We start from the raw sequence: 17,438 nt of genomic DNA on the forward strand, positions 1-17,438 counted from the left end.
GTGGCTGTAGTTTAGAGGTGAGAATTCCACGTTGTGGCCGTGGAGACCTGGGCTCGAATCCCAGCAGCCACATCCTTTTTCCATTTCTTTTTCTTTTTTTCTGCAGAATTTTTCATTATTTAACATGTACGCCCTTTTGTTTGAAGTCATTTCTGGTAATTCCCCATAATATTTATCTTAACTCTACAATCTAGATTTTTTTCCTTTTCTTTTCACTTTTCATTTTTCAAATTCTACTTTTTACTGTACTGAAAAAAGAAATAATGGTGTTATATAAGATATCAAATAATAATAATGATGATAGATGATGATGATGGTGGTGGTGTTATATAAAGATTGAAAATTGTTAAATTCTAAAGTGGCATAGGTTATTGAAAAATGTGGCTATCCTGTTTGGTAACGTTCACATTTCATGTTTCTGCTTCCTCTTTTTTAATAAAGAAAAATAGGATTACATGGCTCCAACATCTATGGATACAAGAATGATAAAACAATAATTTATTTACGTCGGAACAAATTGGAAATGGGAATAAAAACAAAAAACTTGTTTTTTTTTTCCAAATTTCTATACAATTTTGAGAATGTGTCTAAAAAATGAAAAACAAAAAACATAAATAGTTACCAAATCATGCTTAGATTCCTTAAGAGAAACGAGAAATAAGAAATAGAAATGTTACCAAATGGACATTAAATTAACCGTTTTGTTGTTTTAATATCAGTTATGTTATCTTTTTTCAAAATATATATATATATATATATATATATAAATTTCTTTGATATATATATATCAAAGAAAACCAATTTAATATTAGTTAAAAAGGGCAAATGTGAAAATATCCATGCATTGGGGGCAGTTTTGGGAATGACATGACCTGATAGGCACCTTTGAAAATTTCCCGCCAAACGTCTAATGGAGGGGCTGGGCTTGACGGGCTCTATTGCAATTCATATACACAGGCCTATTCTGTTATGGGCCATAACTTGGTTATGAGCCCAATAACTTCTTAGCCCGTTTTCAACAATATCACATTTCAAAAACAAAATACCGAAAAAGTCCTCCTTCGTGCAATCAAAAGAAAATACGACCCATTTTCAAGAAAAGAAAAACAATTGGAGGTAGATATTGAGGTCAATACGAGATGACAGCTCAATTTGAGTATAGTTCAGCCATATTTAATTTATTATCATCTCAAAGTCAATTATTTAATCTTCACTCCCGCGTGTTGAATTAAGAAAACATAATTATAGCTTTTTATTTTTTCTTCTTTTTGAAACTAAGACATGGAGTAAATTTGAAAGTTTAAAAATGAAAATGAGATTTAAATTTACTTTTTAAAATATAAAATCACTTTTATATTTTTACAAAGATAACGCATTGTATAGTTTTCTAAAGTATATGTCGTGTAAAATATTATGGTTAGTTTGTTGTTTTTATATTATCTATTTTATTATTTTTATAAACTAAGAAATGCTCTATTTTAAATAAAATGTCATATTTTATAACGGAATTAGTACATGTCTATTTAGAAATCATAATTACGTAAAAGGATTGAAAAATAGATAGTACCCATTACACAAATTACTACTATATCTTTTTAAGGATTTATCTCAATATTAAATAATTATTAAAATCTAGAATTGGTAAATTGAGAGGTCAGATCACTTAACTAATGATACTTTCTAAAATAAAATAAAAAAAAAATCTCAAAACCCCAAAAAACCATCCATTTTCGAAACCTACCCCTTTCCTCTTCCGCCAACCGTCCGTTTTTCTTCCTCCGACCCTTCGTTCTTCTTCTTCGACCGTTCGTTGTTTCTTTCCTCTCCGGCCGGCTTCGTTTTTCTCTATCGCAAGAGCCTTTCGTTTGCGTTTATCCCCTTCGAAAGGAGATTTCCGTCTGTTCTTCTTCTCCGATCATTTCTGCCTGCCTTCGTCTCCGGCCAATATCTGTCTGCCTTCATCTCCAACTGCCTCCATTTCTCCCAATCGCCAGAGCAGTTCATCTCTCGATTGAAAGGTTTGCATTCCAACGGTTGTTTTCAATTTCTGATTTCGTGTGAAATATTTTATATATGAGGATATATATTATAGTGATTTGATTATGATATATCTTATAACTCAACTCGTATATATGCGGATATGCGGATATATACTATAATGATTTTGCATGTATATATTTTTTAATATGTAGATATATGTTTATTCAGACTTCAAAAGATGTTTCTGTGATTTTGAATTGTCTTTGAAGATTGAGCACCTGGGGTGAATTAAGGGAAAATCAATAAGTAAATTAAGATTTTGAAGCAATGAATTAAGAGATTTGTGTTGAAAATTAGTACGTGACCTTCAATAATTAAATAATTATGATAATAATTTATGGAATTAAATCTTTTGTATTTTTATACAAATAACTATAATAAATGTAAATAAATAAAATCCTACCTACAGAAATCTAAAAATATAAAATTAGAAAAATCTATACATACGTGTAAATAAGTTTCTAAAACAACTCTATCTCTTTTATAAATTCGTAAGAGAAACAGAAACCTAGGCAGATTCAACCGTTCTCGACTAACCAAAAGCTAACCAAAAAAAGGTCTCCAGTTTTTCGGATAAATTATAAAAACAGCATGCGTTATCCCAACAAGATTATAATATAAATTTTTTCATAAATTACTAAATGATGTTTTGCTTTAATATAACTTTTAATGGGATATTTGCATTTTAATAAGGTTCTAAAGTTATCGAGTTTCAATGCAAAATTATTTTATTTAAGAAAAAGAAAGGAAAGGGATTTAGAGGGTGATGAATTGAGTAAATTAAAAATGCGGTTAATAAGAATTGTTTGCTACACAAATGAATTTATTGAAGTTTAAAATTAAAGAAATAGCAAACCTAAATATAAAGTTGTAAGCGTGATTATTTTTTTAAAGAATATAATATTACAATAATAAAGATGAAGATTCACAACTTTCAATTGACCGAAAATATTTAAAAGTCTTAATGATAATAATATGCTGATGTTAAAAAAAAGGATTGAATTGCAATTTAATTGGAATCAATTACTATAATTTATAAATATTGGCAATTTGATTGTGGAATAATATATCAATTAAAATCAATGATAAAAAAAAGGTCATTTTCTATAGCTAATTAGGAAAGGAAATTATTCTAAAATGTTAAGAATATTAAAGAAATAGAAAATTCAAGTATAAAAATGCGAGGTGGCTCGGCAAAGAAGGAGTGAAAAATCGTGAAAGATGACTTCTTTGTTGGCGAAACAAAGGAACTTCAATTGGTTAAACAAAAATGCCGATCAGACCCCTTGCCTTGAAAGAATTCACACACGGCCACCAACTTTCATAATAGTATTTGATTTTTTTTTTTTATAATACATCATGACAATTACGAAGGTGGAGAATTTAAGAGTTCATTTAGTAAGTTCTTGTTTCGTTTATGTTTCCTCTTCTTTGAAAAACATAATTGCATGGTTTCAACACTCATAGATTCAATAATGATAAACGATATTTTTATTTATGTTTTTAAATAAATTGAAAATGGAAAGAAGAAACAATAAACTTATTTTTGTTGTTCTTAAATTTCATACAATTTTAAGAATGTTTCAAACATAAATAATGGTAAAATATTTAAGTTGTAAAATAAACGTCTGAGTTTGAAAATTGATTTAAAAAAATAAAAGTCATATTTTATATTATATATATATTTTAAAGCTACTCATTTAAACCTTTCTGGTTTTATAGCAAACTCCCAAATGGAATAGAAAAAAAAAATGGGAAAAGGAGTATTAGTGGATAAGAAAGAAGATGATTCTGGGGAATGACAGTTCACAGTTGATGAGTGGAATCAAATGAGAGTGAAGAGTGAGTGGTTTTCCAATTGTATCAAAGTTTCTTATTGGGGAAATAACAATTTCAAAACTCCAAATTATTAATTACAATATTCTCTCTACTCTTTTCATTGATGGAGCTGCAATATTTCGTACGGTAGGAAACAAATTTTATAAAGCCAAGTTAGATCAGCAAAAGGGTAACACAGATCAAGAAGAAAACTTTTAGGAATTTAAATCCTTATCTATATAAGTTTTATATTTTATAAATTTCAGGTGCAATTGCCCCCTAATTTTCAGTGTACTTCTGCCCCTACACATTATTTATTTATTTGGCACAATTGGTATATGGTAATGCCAAATAAGAGTGCATACGGGTAGTCGAAAATTCGAATCGTGGTTCAATTTTAAAGATGCAACACTCGATGATCGTTGGATCTTATAGCCTTTAGGTTCTCTTGGACCTGCGGAAGAAAAGTAAAGAGACCTATTGTAGAAAAGTAAATAAAATAAAAATAATAATAAAAAATCCTCTCGCCTCTTCTTCTCTCAGCTTTATGCAGTCTCTCACATCTCTCATCAGCGCAAATTAGGAAAAGGTAAGTTTCAAACATCAAATGGACAATGGCTGACCATTGATCACCCTAATAATTGAGAAGATAAATTATTTGAAAATTCTATTAAAAGCAATAAAATAAAAATGATGTTTAAAAAATAATATCTTTCTTCTTCTTTCGTTCTTTTTTTTTTTGGGCCATATTTCAAAATTTAAAAATTTTACTTTTAATTTATTAATTTTAATGTTTTTCTCATTAATGGATTTTAAAATTTTGTCTAATTTTTTTTGTCGCACTTAGTATTACTCAAGGAATTGCAACTTTTTATCTGTCTCGACTTTAAAATTTGAAAATGCTTTGAAAAAAATGGTTTATTATTAGTTATCTTATTATGCTACGTTATTGCATAAAAATTTATATATATTTAGATAACTTAAATTGATAAAAAAAAATTCATGAAATTTTAAAAATTTTTAATAACAAATTGGAACGATACTTACATTAGTCCACATAAACTCTTTATTAACAAGAGCTATTGGAATAATAGAGCGAAAGATTTTCTTAAAGGATTATCTATAGTCCTTCAATTTTATAGAAGAAGAATTATAAATCTATATGTACATATATAAATTTACAACAAATTATGATTAATTGTTCTATTCTTATTGCTTTAACTCTCAACTTTTGTTTATGAATATTATATCCTAAAGTTATTTATTTAAAAACAATCGAAAAAATCTATGGTATCTCTCTCAATTTCTCTCTATATATATATATCCGTTTTTCTCACTTGTCAAAAATATAATAGTAGTTAGGAAAGATTTCAACGAATTGGTCAGGAGGTAATAATAAAATGAGGCATTATATAAATAACATTAAAATAAATAAATATTTTCAAATATAGCATAAAATTTAAAATTTTGCTAAAATATCATAATTTCAAATCAAATTCAAATGCAATATAATACATATAAAAAAATCAATTCATGTCATATTTAAAAAAATAATTAATATTAAATGTTGGGAGAAGAATTAAAGAATGTCTCGTGGGTTTCGGATCACCGACTTATGTATAGGTCAGTGATCCAAACTTAACCATGGTAGTAAGAGAGGCCTCGTAGCTGGCATAATCAAGAGTGAAATTCTCTTCTACAGCTATTCTTTGGACTTTTTGTCTTATCTTCAGAATCCACACCTCAATGTCAACTTTGTTTCTTGTAACGTGAATCACTATCTGAATCCTTATAAATATACATTCATTTCGTTCAAGTACTTATGCAATTCTGTTTGAAACCGATCTATCACTTGACTTTTATTTGTTTGCATAAATTTTTTTTTTCTCGCGGTAGAAACATTAAATTTAAGTGATATTTTTCTCATAAAAATAGACTAATACAAACAAATTATTATAAGAAAGTAGGAGGAAACCAACCAATAGAAGAGGCAAAATGTGTAGGCAAAGCACTTTTGGTCTGCCAAAGCACTTTTGCCTCAAAGTCAATTGATCTTGCGTTAAATGGAAAACAAACAATCCTGACACGATGCATGTGCCGATTATGTACGGTTCAGATCACGCCTGATGCTGTCTCCTTCTACCAATCACAGCCTTTTCTTTTCGCCATTTACTTCCGGACCCACCTTTTTTTTCTTTTCTTTTTTAATTAAAGTCTAAAAAGCCATAAAAACCATTACAATATACATTAATCCAATTAAGTCATCAAATCTCAAATTAGTTTAGTCCACTCGACTCATGCAACCTCTCTTTTTTTTCTTTTATTTTTTTCTCTCTTATTTTTAAATCGGAAGCATCCAAAAATAATTGCAGTTGAGTTCCTTTATGAATGGATTTTTCATTTTCTTCTATGACGCCATCATAATTTAAATAATCAAAATGGTGCTTGATGACTTGTACATTCATATCTTTAGGATATGCATGAGCCATAATTTTATCTATTTTCTCATATAAATCAAAATAATCCATTAACTACAAACACAAATAACAAATAATTAGAAAGAAAATATCCATAATTAATTAAATGTTGTTTTAAAAATGTGTACACTATAATCTCTCAATGATTAAACTTTGACTTATATAGATTGGATTAAAAATATGTCTGACTTGCTATAAAATTATGATAGATGTGATTCTATTATATTAAGTAAAAACAAAAAGTATCCTACACAAAAATATACACTTAAAAGACATATCTTATTTGCAAATGGGTACACTTCTTCTAAAAGAACTCTAGACAATTTCTAAAAGACGAAGGATATAAAGATAACAACCATATCTCAATGGAGAAGTTCTATTTCAATGGTTCCTCTCTTTCAGCATACTTGTCAAGTTATGAGTGCGGATCCAACTCGAATTACCAACAAAATGCAAGTGAGTATTGGAGTCACGTTCAACAGCAAAAATATTATTGTTATAATATTATAATTGTAAAATTGTTTTTTTACCAATATGAATGTAAATTTCACCGTACATGACATCTACTTATTTCTAGATTATCAATATTTCTATTTACTTTCTAATACGATTTGTGTTTATTAAAATAAAAATAACAAGGAAAATCTATTAATTAAAATAAACCAGGGCACATTTAAAACAAAACAAAAAACAAAAATAAAAGTTGAAAACCAATTAAATTGTTATGGTGTTAAATTGGGCGTGCACATGGCCGACCCATCACGGGCGCCAATTTCCCACTCTATAAATTCTTCCCCTTCTACTTCGGACCAAACCACTGCACCCCACTTTACTTTTTAACCCTTTTTTTTTCCCGAGTTTTTTTCAGTATAAAGATTGGAACTCACAGTTCTAAACAAATATAGATACTAGTACATTCAGATTTATCAATTTTTTATATAGCTCTGTATTCTACCATCAACCATCATGCATTTTGGTTTACTTTATGCATATAATACATCATCGGCTTTGGCTTGGTGATAACTAATATTAAATTTTTCAATTCATTTTATGAGCTCACCATATCAATGACAGCTACTTTTTATAAATTTATATTAAAATTATATATATATATATATATATAAATAAATAAAGACATTTCTCTATCAAATTTTTAGAGGTAATCAAACCCATAAGTATCTATTATTGTTAAATTAATTTAATGGGAGCGCTCTGTCGCGGTGTATAAAACCGCCATTAAGAAGCCTTCCTCAACCCCCCCTCTCTCTTCTTCCCCAAATTTCCCTTTCTTCAGTTTCCCTTTCTGATCCGATGCTCCACAGTACTCATGTCTCCAATCTTCACTGATTCTGGGTTCATCATAAACTCAACCCTTCGCCGCCGGACCCATTTAGTTCAATCCTTCTCCGTCGTCTTCCTTTATTGGTTCTATGTCTTCTCGTGATTAATTAATTCATTAATCTAACCACACAACCATAGAATTTCAATTAATTAATAATCGTGCCTGGGTCGTACGTACGTCCTCTCTCTGTAATTTCAATTGTTAATTTTTGTTGCGATCTGTTTTAATTAATCCATGGCTTCTTCAAGTGGGGGTTCGTCCGGGTCGGGCAATGGCGGCCGCCGGAGCTCAGGGTCGGAAGAGGATCAGGAGGCGGAGAGGAAGCGGAGGAGAATGCAGTCGAATCGGGAATCGGCGCGCCGGTCTCGGCTGCGGAAGCAGAAGCATCTGGACGATCTGACGGCGCAGATTACTCGGCTGATGAACCACAAGAATCAGATCGTGGCCAATATGAACGCCGCCGCCAATCTTTGCGTCAGCTTGGAGACGGAGAACTCCATCCTCCGGGCTCAGATGACGGAGCTCACCCACAGACTGCAGTATCTAAACGACATAGTAACATTTGTGGAATCGATGACGGCGGGTGGCGATTTTGGTAATAATGGTTTTGACGAGGAAGATTATTATCCTTGGGATTCTCCATTCGCGAATGAGTATTGAATGCGCTGTCAAGTGCCTTATCAACATCTGATTTGATTGGTTGATTATATCTCTAAATTGAGTTGGTTGCTATCATTGATCGTCTTTTAGACTAAAATTTCCTGTGTTCTTTGAAATGATGAGATTATAACTCGATCAGGACTATCTTCTATTTGAATAGAACGTATGTTTAACAAATTTGTTATGTAGTATGATTGGCATTGGCGAATTCATATCATTATTGTACTTTCCTATGGGATAGGAAATTTGTTCAGACCTCCAGGAATGCCTAGTTCACCATGTACGAAGATTGTTTGGACTGCCTCTATTTCTTGTATTTGAAGAAAATGTAGTTGTATTTTATTGAGAGATAATTACTTCTTGTCCGACCTCGAATGTTCAACACACCTCGAATGTTCAACATATATGGTTCATAGTAATGTTTCTACTACTTGGTAGGAAGGGGTTCGATCTAGTTGCTGACCATTAATAGAGTTTGCTTAGATTTATTTTCAGGAGTTAGTTGTTATGCTTTGTCTTGAGATATGAGGTATTTCTTTTGTTGTTTGTTTGTTTTAATAATTGTGTGGTTGACTTTTTTGTCGATGTTTTTTTCCTTGGAATATACTTAACATTAAAAAAAAATTCAAATCGGGTAAGAAGTTAGATTTTTCATTTCTTGAAATGATGCTAACGAGTAACCTCTCTCTATTATGTTGACCACCATTAAATTTTTAATAAGTAGAAAATAGAAAGGTAAAAATAAATGCATTTTTTAACGTTTTTCAAGAAATCAAAGAGCTATCAAATTTTATTTATCTCCTCTAACAGCAAAAATGCAAGGATACGAGAGTTTTAACTTTAAAAAAATATATATCAATTACCGTTAAACTATGTTCATGTTAGTGACGTCAATTAAATAGGTTGGTTGTGTGTTGTTTCCTTATAAGTCGTTGAAAAAGATGTGTGGGTGACGTTTGGGCTGCGTCTCTATGGTTTTATTTATGAATATGGATCCAAAAGCAATGCAAATTATGTAATGTAACAACAAATGTCTTCTTCCTAATTTTTCCTTCTGTTTCGAAATGAATTATCACCCGATTTTTATATACATCATCTGCGTCACTCTCTCTCTCTCTCAATCAGGAAAAATTAGTGTGGTTTTGTGAAGTGACTGCTGACCTTACCATGCACCCAAAAATAATAATAAAATTAAAACTTCATAAAAATTCAATTAATTTACTTTTTGGATTTATTATTAACATCACCAACAGAATAACATGATATGTATATACTTATTTATTAATAATTTTGTGTACTCAAATTAAAATTTACTTAATCAACATGTTGATTAAGTTGGTGTTCCATATGGTATTAACAAAAAAAAGTTTTAAAATAGACATATAACAAAGTCGTAGAGATATTATGTAATTAAAATATTTTAAAATTTGAAGAGACTACATAAACTAGTAAAAGTACAAGGCTAAATTTCAGATTTAATTACTGAGAGAATACCTTTTATTGACGTTAAAATATGGGTCGAATATTAATACATTTTAGATATATTTAGAAAATATATAGGTATTAACAAGGACAAAATACATTTTTTATTTTGAAGATTGAACTTGTGTTTATTTAATTTTGAAGTTTCAAATAAAATTTGAATAATGAAATAATGAATTGACTAAATTATATTAACATATATAATTTTCTGATTTTTCCGTAAGAACATTCTACCGAACGGGTGTTTAACTGCCTCTCCTTAAGTGGAAACTTTGTTAAATATGGTTAATTTTTCTCATAAATATTCATCTATAATAATAAATCAAACTGGAATTTTTTTTTTTATGAACTCTCCTATAATTTTATGTGAATTATTTACGAACATCTTAGATGAAAATATATAATATAAGTCATCAATAAACTCACACACTCACTGTTATAAATAAAATCATTGAGAACCCAAAACAAAAAGTTCGAGTTAAATCAAGAGAATAAAAAATCTGTCACATGTGGCACGAGTTTAAGTACCTTATATTTCTCTCCACTAACATTATAATAAATTTCAGTAGACAAAAAGTAGGCAAATCCTGCACGGCAAAAATCTCGAAACTAGTATATATTTAATTGGTCCTATAATTTCTAATTAATGCATTAATCGGTACTATTATATGTGTCTTTATATTTATTGCATTAATCAAACGTATAAACAAGTTAACAGTCACTTTGGCCAAAAAAAAAAATCCTTAATTAATAGTATAAACAAGTAATGCATGAGAACTGATTAAATATAAATATTATGCTGAGCTGTCACACTTTAGAATTTAGAATATATATTATGACAGAGTGGTACGGTAGAGTTGCTTCGTGAGTAAGATTAGTTCAACCCTACAACATTTGATGCTGACAAATACATAAGAATTAATTTTTAAGATAGATGGATATAATGGAGTTTGAACTCATCCCTCCTACTTTTTCCTATTCATTTGGACTAATGAACCATTCATGATGGTTAAATATAGTCATAATCTTAAATTATTTTTAGTGTGTATATAATTCGTATTAAAATTTCACAAACAAATATCAAAATGATCACTTTTTAAAAGTACATGGACTAAAACAAATGATTTGAAAGTACATAAGCTAAAATGAATCAATGTTAAGAGTAGAGAGACCATAATAGATATTTTGTAGATAGAGAGACCAAAATGAACCAATTTTATTTTTTTAATTTAATGAATTTTTTTAAAACTAAATTGAAACTGTTGAAGTATAAGATCATAATAATACATTAACTCTCACCCTAAAGTTTATTCAATTGGTTAAGACATCTATCTCCGATTAAATGATTGTTGAGTTTGAATTCTTATTCCACGTGTTGGTCAGTTGGTGTATTAAAAAAATAATAATAATAGTACTTTAATCTATTTTATTCTATAATAATTAAGTGTGGGCACATATCAGTATATTGAAATTCTTATTGGATTGTTTAATAGTTCATTTAAAGTTATTTAGGATTATGTTAACTTGTAAGCTTTTATTTAATAAAGATTATGGTCAACTTAAGTATAGGGATTAAGACATTTATTGCAGATAAAAGGTTGGATTATTTTGGATTTTGAATTCTTACCCATTTTTGTGCTAAAAAGAAAGTAGATGAATGCCGTTAATTTTTGTTGGATTTTTATGGTTTCCTTTTTTTTTTAACTATAGATTTTTATGGTCTCTTAGAATAGAAAGCATACTTTATTATACTGTTCCCAATCTTATAGCGAGAGTTGATGTATAGTCAAGGAAGACATTTATTTCACGCGATGTTGTTACTTTATTTCATTTTAAAAGTGAAATATAAATATAAATTAAAATTAAGTAAGTTTAAAATCGCATTTTAATTCACTACAGTGAACATAGTTCAGTGATAATTGATATATCTTTTTCTAACATTTTGTACTAAAACGAATCGCATTTTAATCCTTTAATATTGAAATGCCTATAATTTAGCCTCTAACCTAAACTTTTTAAATGCAACTATTTTTTAGAGTGAGAATTCGAATTCATGACTCACACCCATGGTGCTATGTTCAAGGTTTGTCATTATTTAATCATTTAATATTTGTGGCCTAATTTTTGTCTCAATCAATTTATATGCTTCAATATATATAAATAAATATATTCTGAAATTTCATTGTTAATTCTATAAAATTAAAGAAAAATAAAACTAAAAATAAAAATACAGTTTTTTCATAAGTTGAGGGACTATAAAATTGAAATTTGAAGAGTTTCAAGTCTAAAATAAAATAAATCTAAAGTTCAACTTAAGTTTTGCTCAACGACTAGGACACTTTATTTATTTTTGGAGGTCGGAAGTTCAATCTCCCATCCCCACATTGCTGTACTAAAAAAAGAAAAAAATTTATTTAAATATTTAGAGACTTAAGTTATTGAATTTGAAAGTTGAGAGCTAAAATGAGATTTTATTTCTCTAAATGTAATGTCGGACATTTATTAAATACCACACCATTATTTTAAAAGTATATTTAAAACTAGTTATAAATCAAATTGTACATGTCTTTTTTTAGCCATTATGCTCTTGGATTCAATGTCATTCATTTCCACGGAGCTTCAAATTGAGGAGGTGCATATTAATTTTATATCTTATGTATATACTATATAGTCAATGAGTCTATGAAATTTTTTAATATAATTTTTTCCGTTCGATAACACTGACTAAAACTATATAAATAGACGCGGTCACCTCCAATTTTGTATATTTGCATTCGAAGCCATCAAGAAGGCGCGGACCAATTTCTCACCAACAATATACCTAACCTAACTATCCCAAAAAAATGAATGCAATATTATAAATTGTTTAAATTTTAGGTTTTTGGTAATTTAATCAAGGTTTCTTCCAAATTTTTTTTTTTAATCAGGGTTTAATTACATCCCAGCCGTTGAATATTGGTAAAAGCCCTTTTCTTTTTCTTTTTTTTTTCATCAAAATGTGGATCGTTTAGTGCGTTCACCAAACACTATTGCGAGGGCAGAAAAATATTTATTTATCTATTTGTTCCTTTCTGGAGGAAATTTTTATTTCAAGCATCAACTTAAGCGGGTAACTGGAAAGTGCAGTGGTGCTCGTGAAATCGAAGAATGTCATCTGAATTCGATACAGTGAAAAGCCCTAGAAAATGGCGTTTTACATGGGAAGCGCAATCCCACATACCAACCCTACGTCTGTTGCTATTCGATTCCCATACCAATCCTTCTCTCCAATGTCAGAATCTCAAGGTTCATCTCAATCTCCCGCAGTCCGTCGTTTGCGCCACTTGGCTCCAAGACCTCGAAGTGTCGATTCGAGTTCCTATTCCTCCGGTTTTGGTCGACTCTGAGTCGCCCTTGAGTTTTAGAGCTTTCGAAGATCATATCGAAGTCAAGCTCTTCTTGCTTCTTCCGGTCGATCACCCAATTGTTCTCAACTTCGACAATGTGCTGAACTCCTCCGAAGAGCGAGGAAATAAGTACTCCAAGGCGTCGAAGCCGCTTTTGATGGACTCTGGTGCGCTTCAATTTCAATCGATTTGTTCTGTCTCTTTTGATGCTCGCTGCATTTCCCCTTCTGCCTGCTAATATATATATTTTTTAAGTATGAAATTATAGCGAATACCGTAACATTTATGCATTACCATTTGCAAAAGGTGCTTAGTTTGAAACTTAAAAATTTCTGCTCTTCGTCTATCTCTGATATGTATGATCATAATCAAATATGAAGAACAGTTAATTGCAATGCTAAAGAGCAAGCGATCAAAATTTTCATGTTTCCGTGGCCGTTGTGCTACCATCTACTATTTTACAATTAAACTTGCATGTTTTTCCCTTCTGAAATGCTTGCCTTTCTTAGATCAAAACAGTTTATCACGCACTGGTGGCGTCCACTTTTATTGCAGAAATTGTTCATTCAGGCTGAGTGAATCTCCTCTCAGGTAGCAAATTGTTTAATCATACCATTGACAGGATTTCTAATTTTCTAGAGCAGTTGATTTGCATTTCACCAGTCCATTGATTTTGATTCTTGATTCTTGACTTCTACATTGTTATATGATGTGTAGAAATTTTGTTGAGATGCCATCAGTCAATTGGCGAGAGGTTGCTGATAACTGGTTTGGGTCTTGCTGCTGCTCCTTTGGGGGGATAAGCGAGAAGCTGGTAACTAGGTATACAAATTCCTATAGATGTGCAAAGGGTGTCTGCCTACTCACTTTAACAACTATTACTCTTTCCAAGGATGACATTATTGGACATGTGTTCCCAGACTATGATGGGACCCGGCAATTCAAGGACGAATCAGATTTTGCTGATGGCAATTGGTTAACGGAAGCTAAGCAGGAATTACAATGTAATCTTACATCTATGAAGAAGGTAAAACCTAAGCAGTCTAATGATAAAACCCTTGCTGCAAACATGGAGGGTGATGCTACTGAGAAAGAAAGGGAAGAAGTTGATTCACCTAATATGACTCCAATTCCTGATTGTTGTCATCATGGTGAAAGTAATGTATTAAATCATCTTGACAGAGACTGCATGCATCACACATGTAGCACGTATAAGTTAGACCCAAAGCCTATTAATACTATTGATCTTTCAGACGATCAGAGATCCTTTCTTAATGGTTTTCTTGGAAATATCTTTATGGCTAGACTGTCAAATCTTTCAGCAGATTTTGAGTGGGTTGAGTTTTTTTGCCCCAAGTGCTCTACTCTGATTGGGGCTTACCCTTGCAGTAATCGCTGCGGACCTACAGATGGTGGAGTTCGACTCTTTAAATGTTATGTCTCAACATGTTCATCAGTTGAATCTGGAAATTTGTTGAGGTAAGCATATTATATTACTATGTCATGCCTTTCTTTTGGTTAAGTCTCTGGAAATCATGTCTGCATAATACAATAAGTGACTTTGAGATAATTTTTATCTCTTGGAGTGCTCAAGACTATCTGACTTATGCGCACAGGGAGTACACCTTGGAAAGAATGTTTGCAAATCAGCTACTGGAAAGTGCAAATGACGAATCATCATTTCGCACTGTGGTTAAGGAGCTGAAAACCAAGTCTCCCATGCTACACATTGTTCTCATCAATTCATATTCTTGGTCGTGTAGTGGTTATTGTTTGGGCATGGAGGATACAGCTGAATCAGTTTCAAAGATTGATTTAAGTCCTGTCATCAAGGTGCTATTCTCTGATTGCAGCAAAAGTGCGGAGTCCCATTTGAGGTTGGTTAGAAATTGTCTTCTTACCTTTGCTTCTCGTGTGATTACACTAGGATCTAGTATCCTTAGACACCTGTATACAAATTACAACGGTAGATCATAGGTGCTCTCTTATTCTGAAATTTCCCTGTTTCCAGCACCCCCTTTCCTTTCCTATATCAGTACATGGTTTTGTGATTTTAACATATTTGTCGTAGCTGCATTCTGTTCCCATTATGTACTTCTTCGTTTTTATTATATAAATTGACGTCGTTTAAATTTGAAATGCAGGAAACTTGAAGAGTGGGTAACAAAAGATATAGCGGATGAAGTTTTTATGTTAGCCCATCAAATAGAGGAATTAGTTGAAATCCTAGCTTCAGGAAATGATACACTTCCATCTTCATGTTCTTCCCTTGATGGTTTAACTTTGACATCTATCCTGAGGTGACATTTATCTTTCTCACCTTCTTTGGATTCCCACTCAGATCATGAATCAGTGAAGTTTTTCAAACATATAACTTGATAAAGCTGAGTGGCAGCTTTTGAAGAACTCATCATTGTATACTATGTTTCTGCTACCTTAAGTAGCCACAGCCACCAACCAAATTTGTCAAGCCTCATATCTGTTTATCAGCAAGCCAGACCGTACATCGATGGGAACCTTATTAATGCTGCTGGCTTATCAGATATAGGATGAAGCATGTGGAGTATGTTACTTTATATATGCAGTTAACTCTAGCATGTCTCCCAGGCATATTTCATGTTCTGTTTATTTGGCTCTCTGCTTGGTTCTGGCATTAGTCGTCAAGGTGCTCGACTCGACTGTAAGATACTTGATATTTAATGTCCACATATCAGTTTGATTGGAGCGAGCTTGTTCGGAAAGCTCCCACACAAGTCACATGTATTAGGGGATTTCAACTAATTATGCATGAACATCTAAACCTTTAATATTTTAAGGTTGATGTAGGCCTTGAGGCTTGTCCCTTTGCTTATCTCTGTATTAAGTACTCAGGGTTTTTGATTTGTTTTAGGATGTTTTAGTTCTTTCTTTGATTTCTTCTTTTCCTCCATGGATTGCTCTTCACTTAGTTTTGACATCATTTCATGCCAAGGAGTTTGCGGATCATGAGTTGCCAGCAAGTTTCGCTATGATTTATTTTTTTGTTATCTTTCTTTTTCTTAGCTTTTAAACTCCTTGAAGATGCCATGTTATTGGGTTTGTCATTGTGATATGAAGAATTAGAGCTTTGAATGGTGCAGGAGAGAGCTGTTGCTTCATAAACCTGAGAATCTCAGATCATCATTTAAGATTAAATTGTTAATTAGTTACACGTAAATTTAAGAGGTTTACAGAAATCATGCATTTTTATTGGAAGATTAAAGTTGAATTCCTCCTCATTTGGTAATATCCTTCTCACTGGTTAACCTAGTAAAATGTCTTAATTATTCTCTCACCATAAGTCTTGCTCTTATTCATTTTTTTTCCCTCATATCTAATATCTTCGACTTGCAAAATATATTCTACTCTACAGTTCAAAATCAAATTTGATTTCTTAACCTTTTTTTTCCTCATCAAGTCACCCTCACATGGGAGACAAGTATCTTATGATTATTATGAGATGATGAAAAATCTTGTGGATGACATGGAAATATGTTATGGGTAACGTAACAAGAAAGTCTTTTCGTTGAAGAGAAGCTTTTGTTATCAATATTCTTCTTTCATTGATAAGAAGGAGACCTTTCTTGTTACCTAGAAGTTAGAACGGACAAGATCATTAAAATTTATAATTGTACTCTTATTGACTTTGAGATATATGATAATTTTATGTGAGAAATCAGAAATGTTACCGTATTTTATAAGACAAAAGAATGTGATAGAGAAAAAAAAAGATTTAATAAAATATTAAAATAAATAAGAGGGATAAGATAAAACATTAAAGTGGGATAATTTAATTATTTTACTAAGATAAAACATTTGTGTGTGTACATAAAAGTCCTAAATTCTATAGGATAAAATTGACCAACAATAGATATTCTTATTACTTAGTGTTTCTGTAGAATAAAAAATAATTAATGTAGAGTATATATGTTTATTTAATATTAAAGTTTTAAATGGATGAAAATATAAATCTAAACTTCTTAGAAATGTTGATGAAAATTCAATAAAATATTGATGTTTAATGGATATTTCTAGAAAAGTTATAAAAATAACCAAAGCAAATATTTAAATTAACATATAAACCTTTCACAATTTCACTTTTTTTTATATAAATAATAATAATAATAATAATAATAATAATAATAATAATACCAGTTTACTACAATATATCATCCAACAAAATTTAAAATGTATAATTTTTTGTCTTACATTACC

At 30.7% G+C, this 17,438-nt stretch overlaps 1 protein-coding gene, 1 non-coding gene and 1 pseudogene across 2 annotated transcripts; all 3 read left to right on the forward strand.

Annotated features, from left to right (window-relative positions):
• Nucleotides 1-72, forward strand: TRNAH-GUG (transfer RNA histidin (anticodon GUG)). Its single transcript has one exon. It is a non-coding gene; the product is annotated as a tRNA-His (tRNA).
• Nucleotides 73-7,564: 7,492 nt separating this feature from the next.
• LOC111005751 (bZIP transcription factor 44 pseudogene) lies at nucleotides 7,565-8,705 on the forward strand (annotated as a pseudogene).
• A 4,179-nt stretch (nucleotides 8,706-12,884) lies between these two features.
• Nucleotides 12,885-16,117, forward strand: LOC111005900 (HECT-like ubiquitin-conjugating enzyme (E2)-binding protein). Its single transcript, XM_022277581.2, has 5 exons — nucleotides 12,885-13,372; nucleotides 13,715-13,796; nucleotides 13,923-14,684; nucleotides 14,822-15,082; nucleotides 15,350-16,117. The coding sequence occupies exons 1-5, from the start codon at nucleotides 12,967-12,969 to the stop codon at nucleotides 15,507-15,509; spliced, it is 1,671 nt and encodes a 556-aa protein (XP_022133273.1). The 5' UTR covers nucleotides 12,885-12,966; the 3' UTR covers nucleotides 15,510-16,117.
• The last annotated feature ends 1,321 nt before the right edge of the window (nucleotides 16,118-17,438 follow it).

This window comes from Momordica charantia (assembly GCF_013281855.1).
Source record: "Momordica charantia cultivar OHB3-1 chromosome 1 unlocalized genomic scaffold, Mcharantia_2.0 BLBB01000001.1, whole genome shotgun sequence".
In the NCBI taxonomy this organism is placed as follows: domain Eukaryota; kingdom Viridiplantae; phylum Streptophyta; class Magnoliopsida; order Cucurbitales; family Cucurbitaceae; genus Momordica; species Momordica charantia.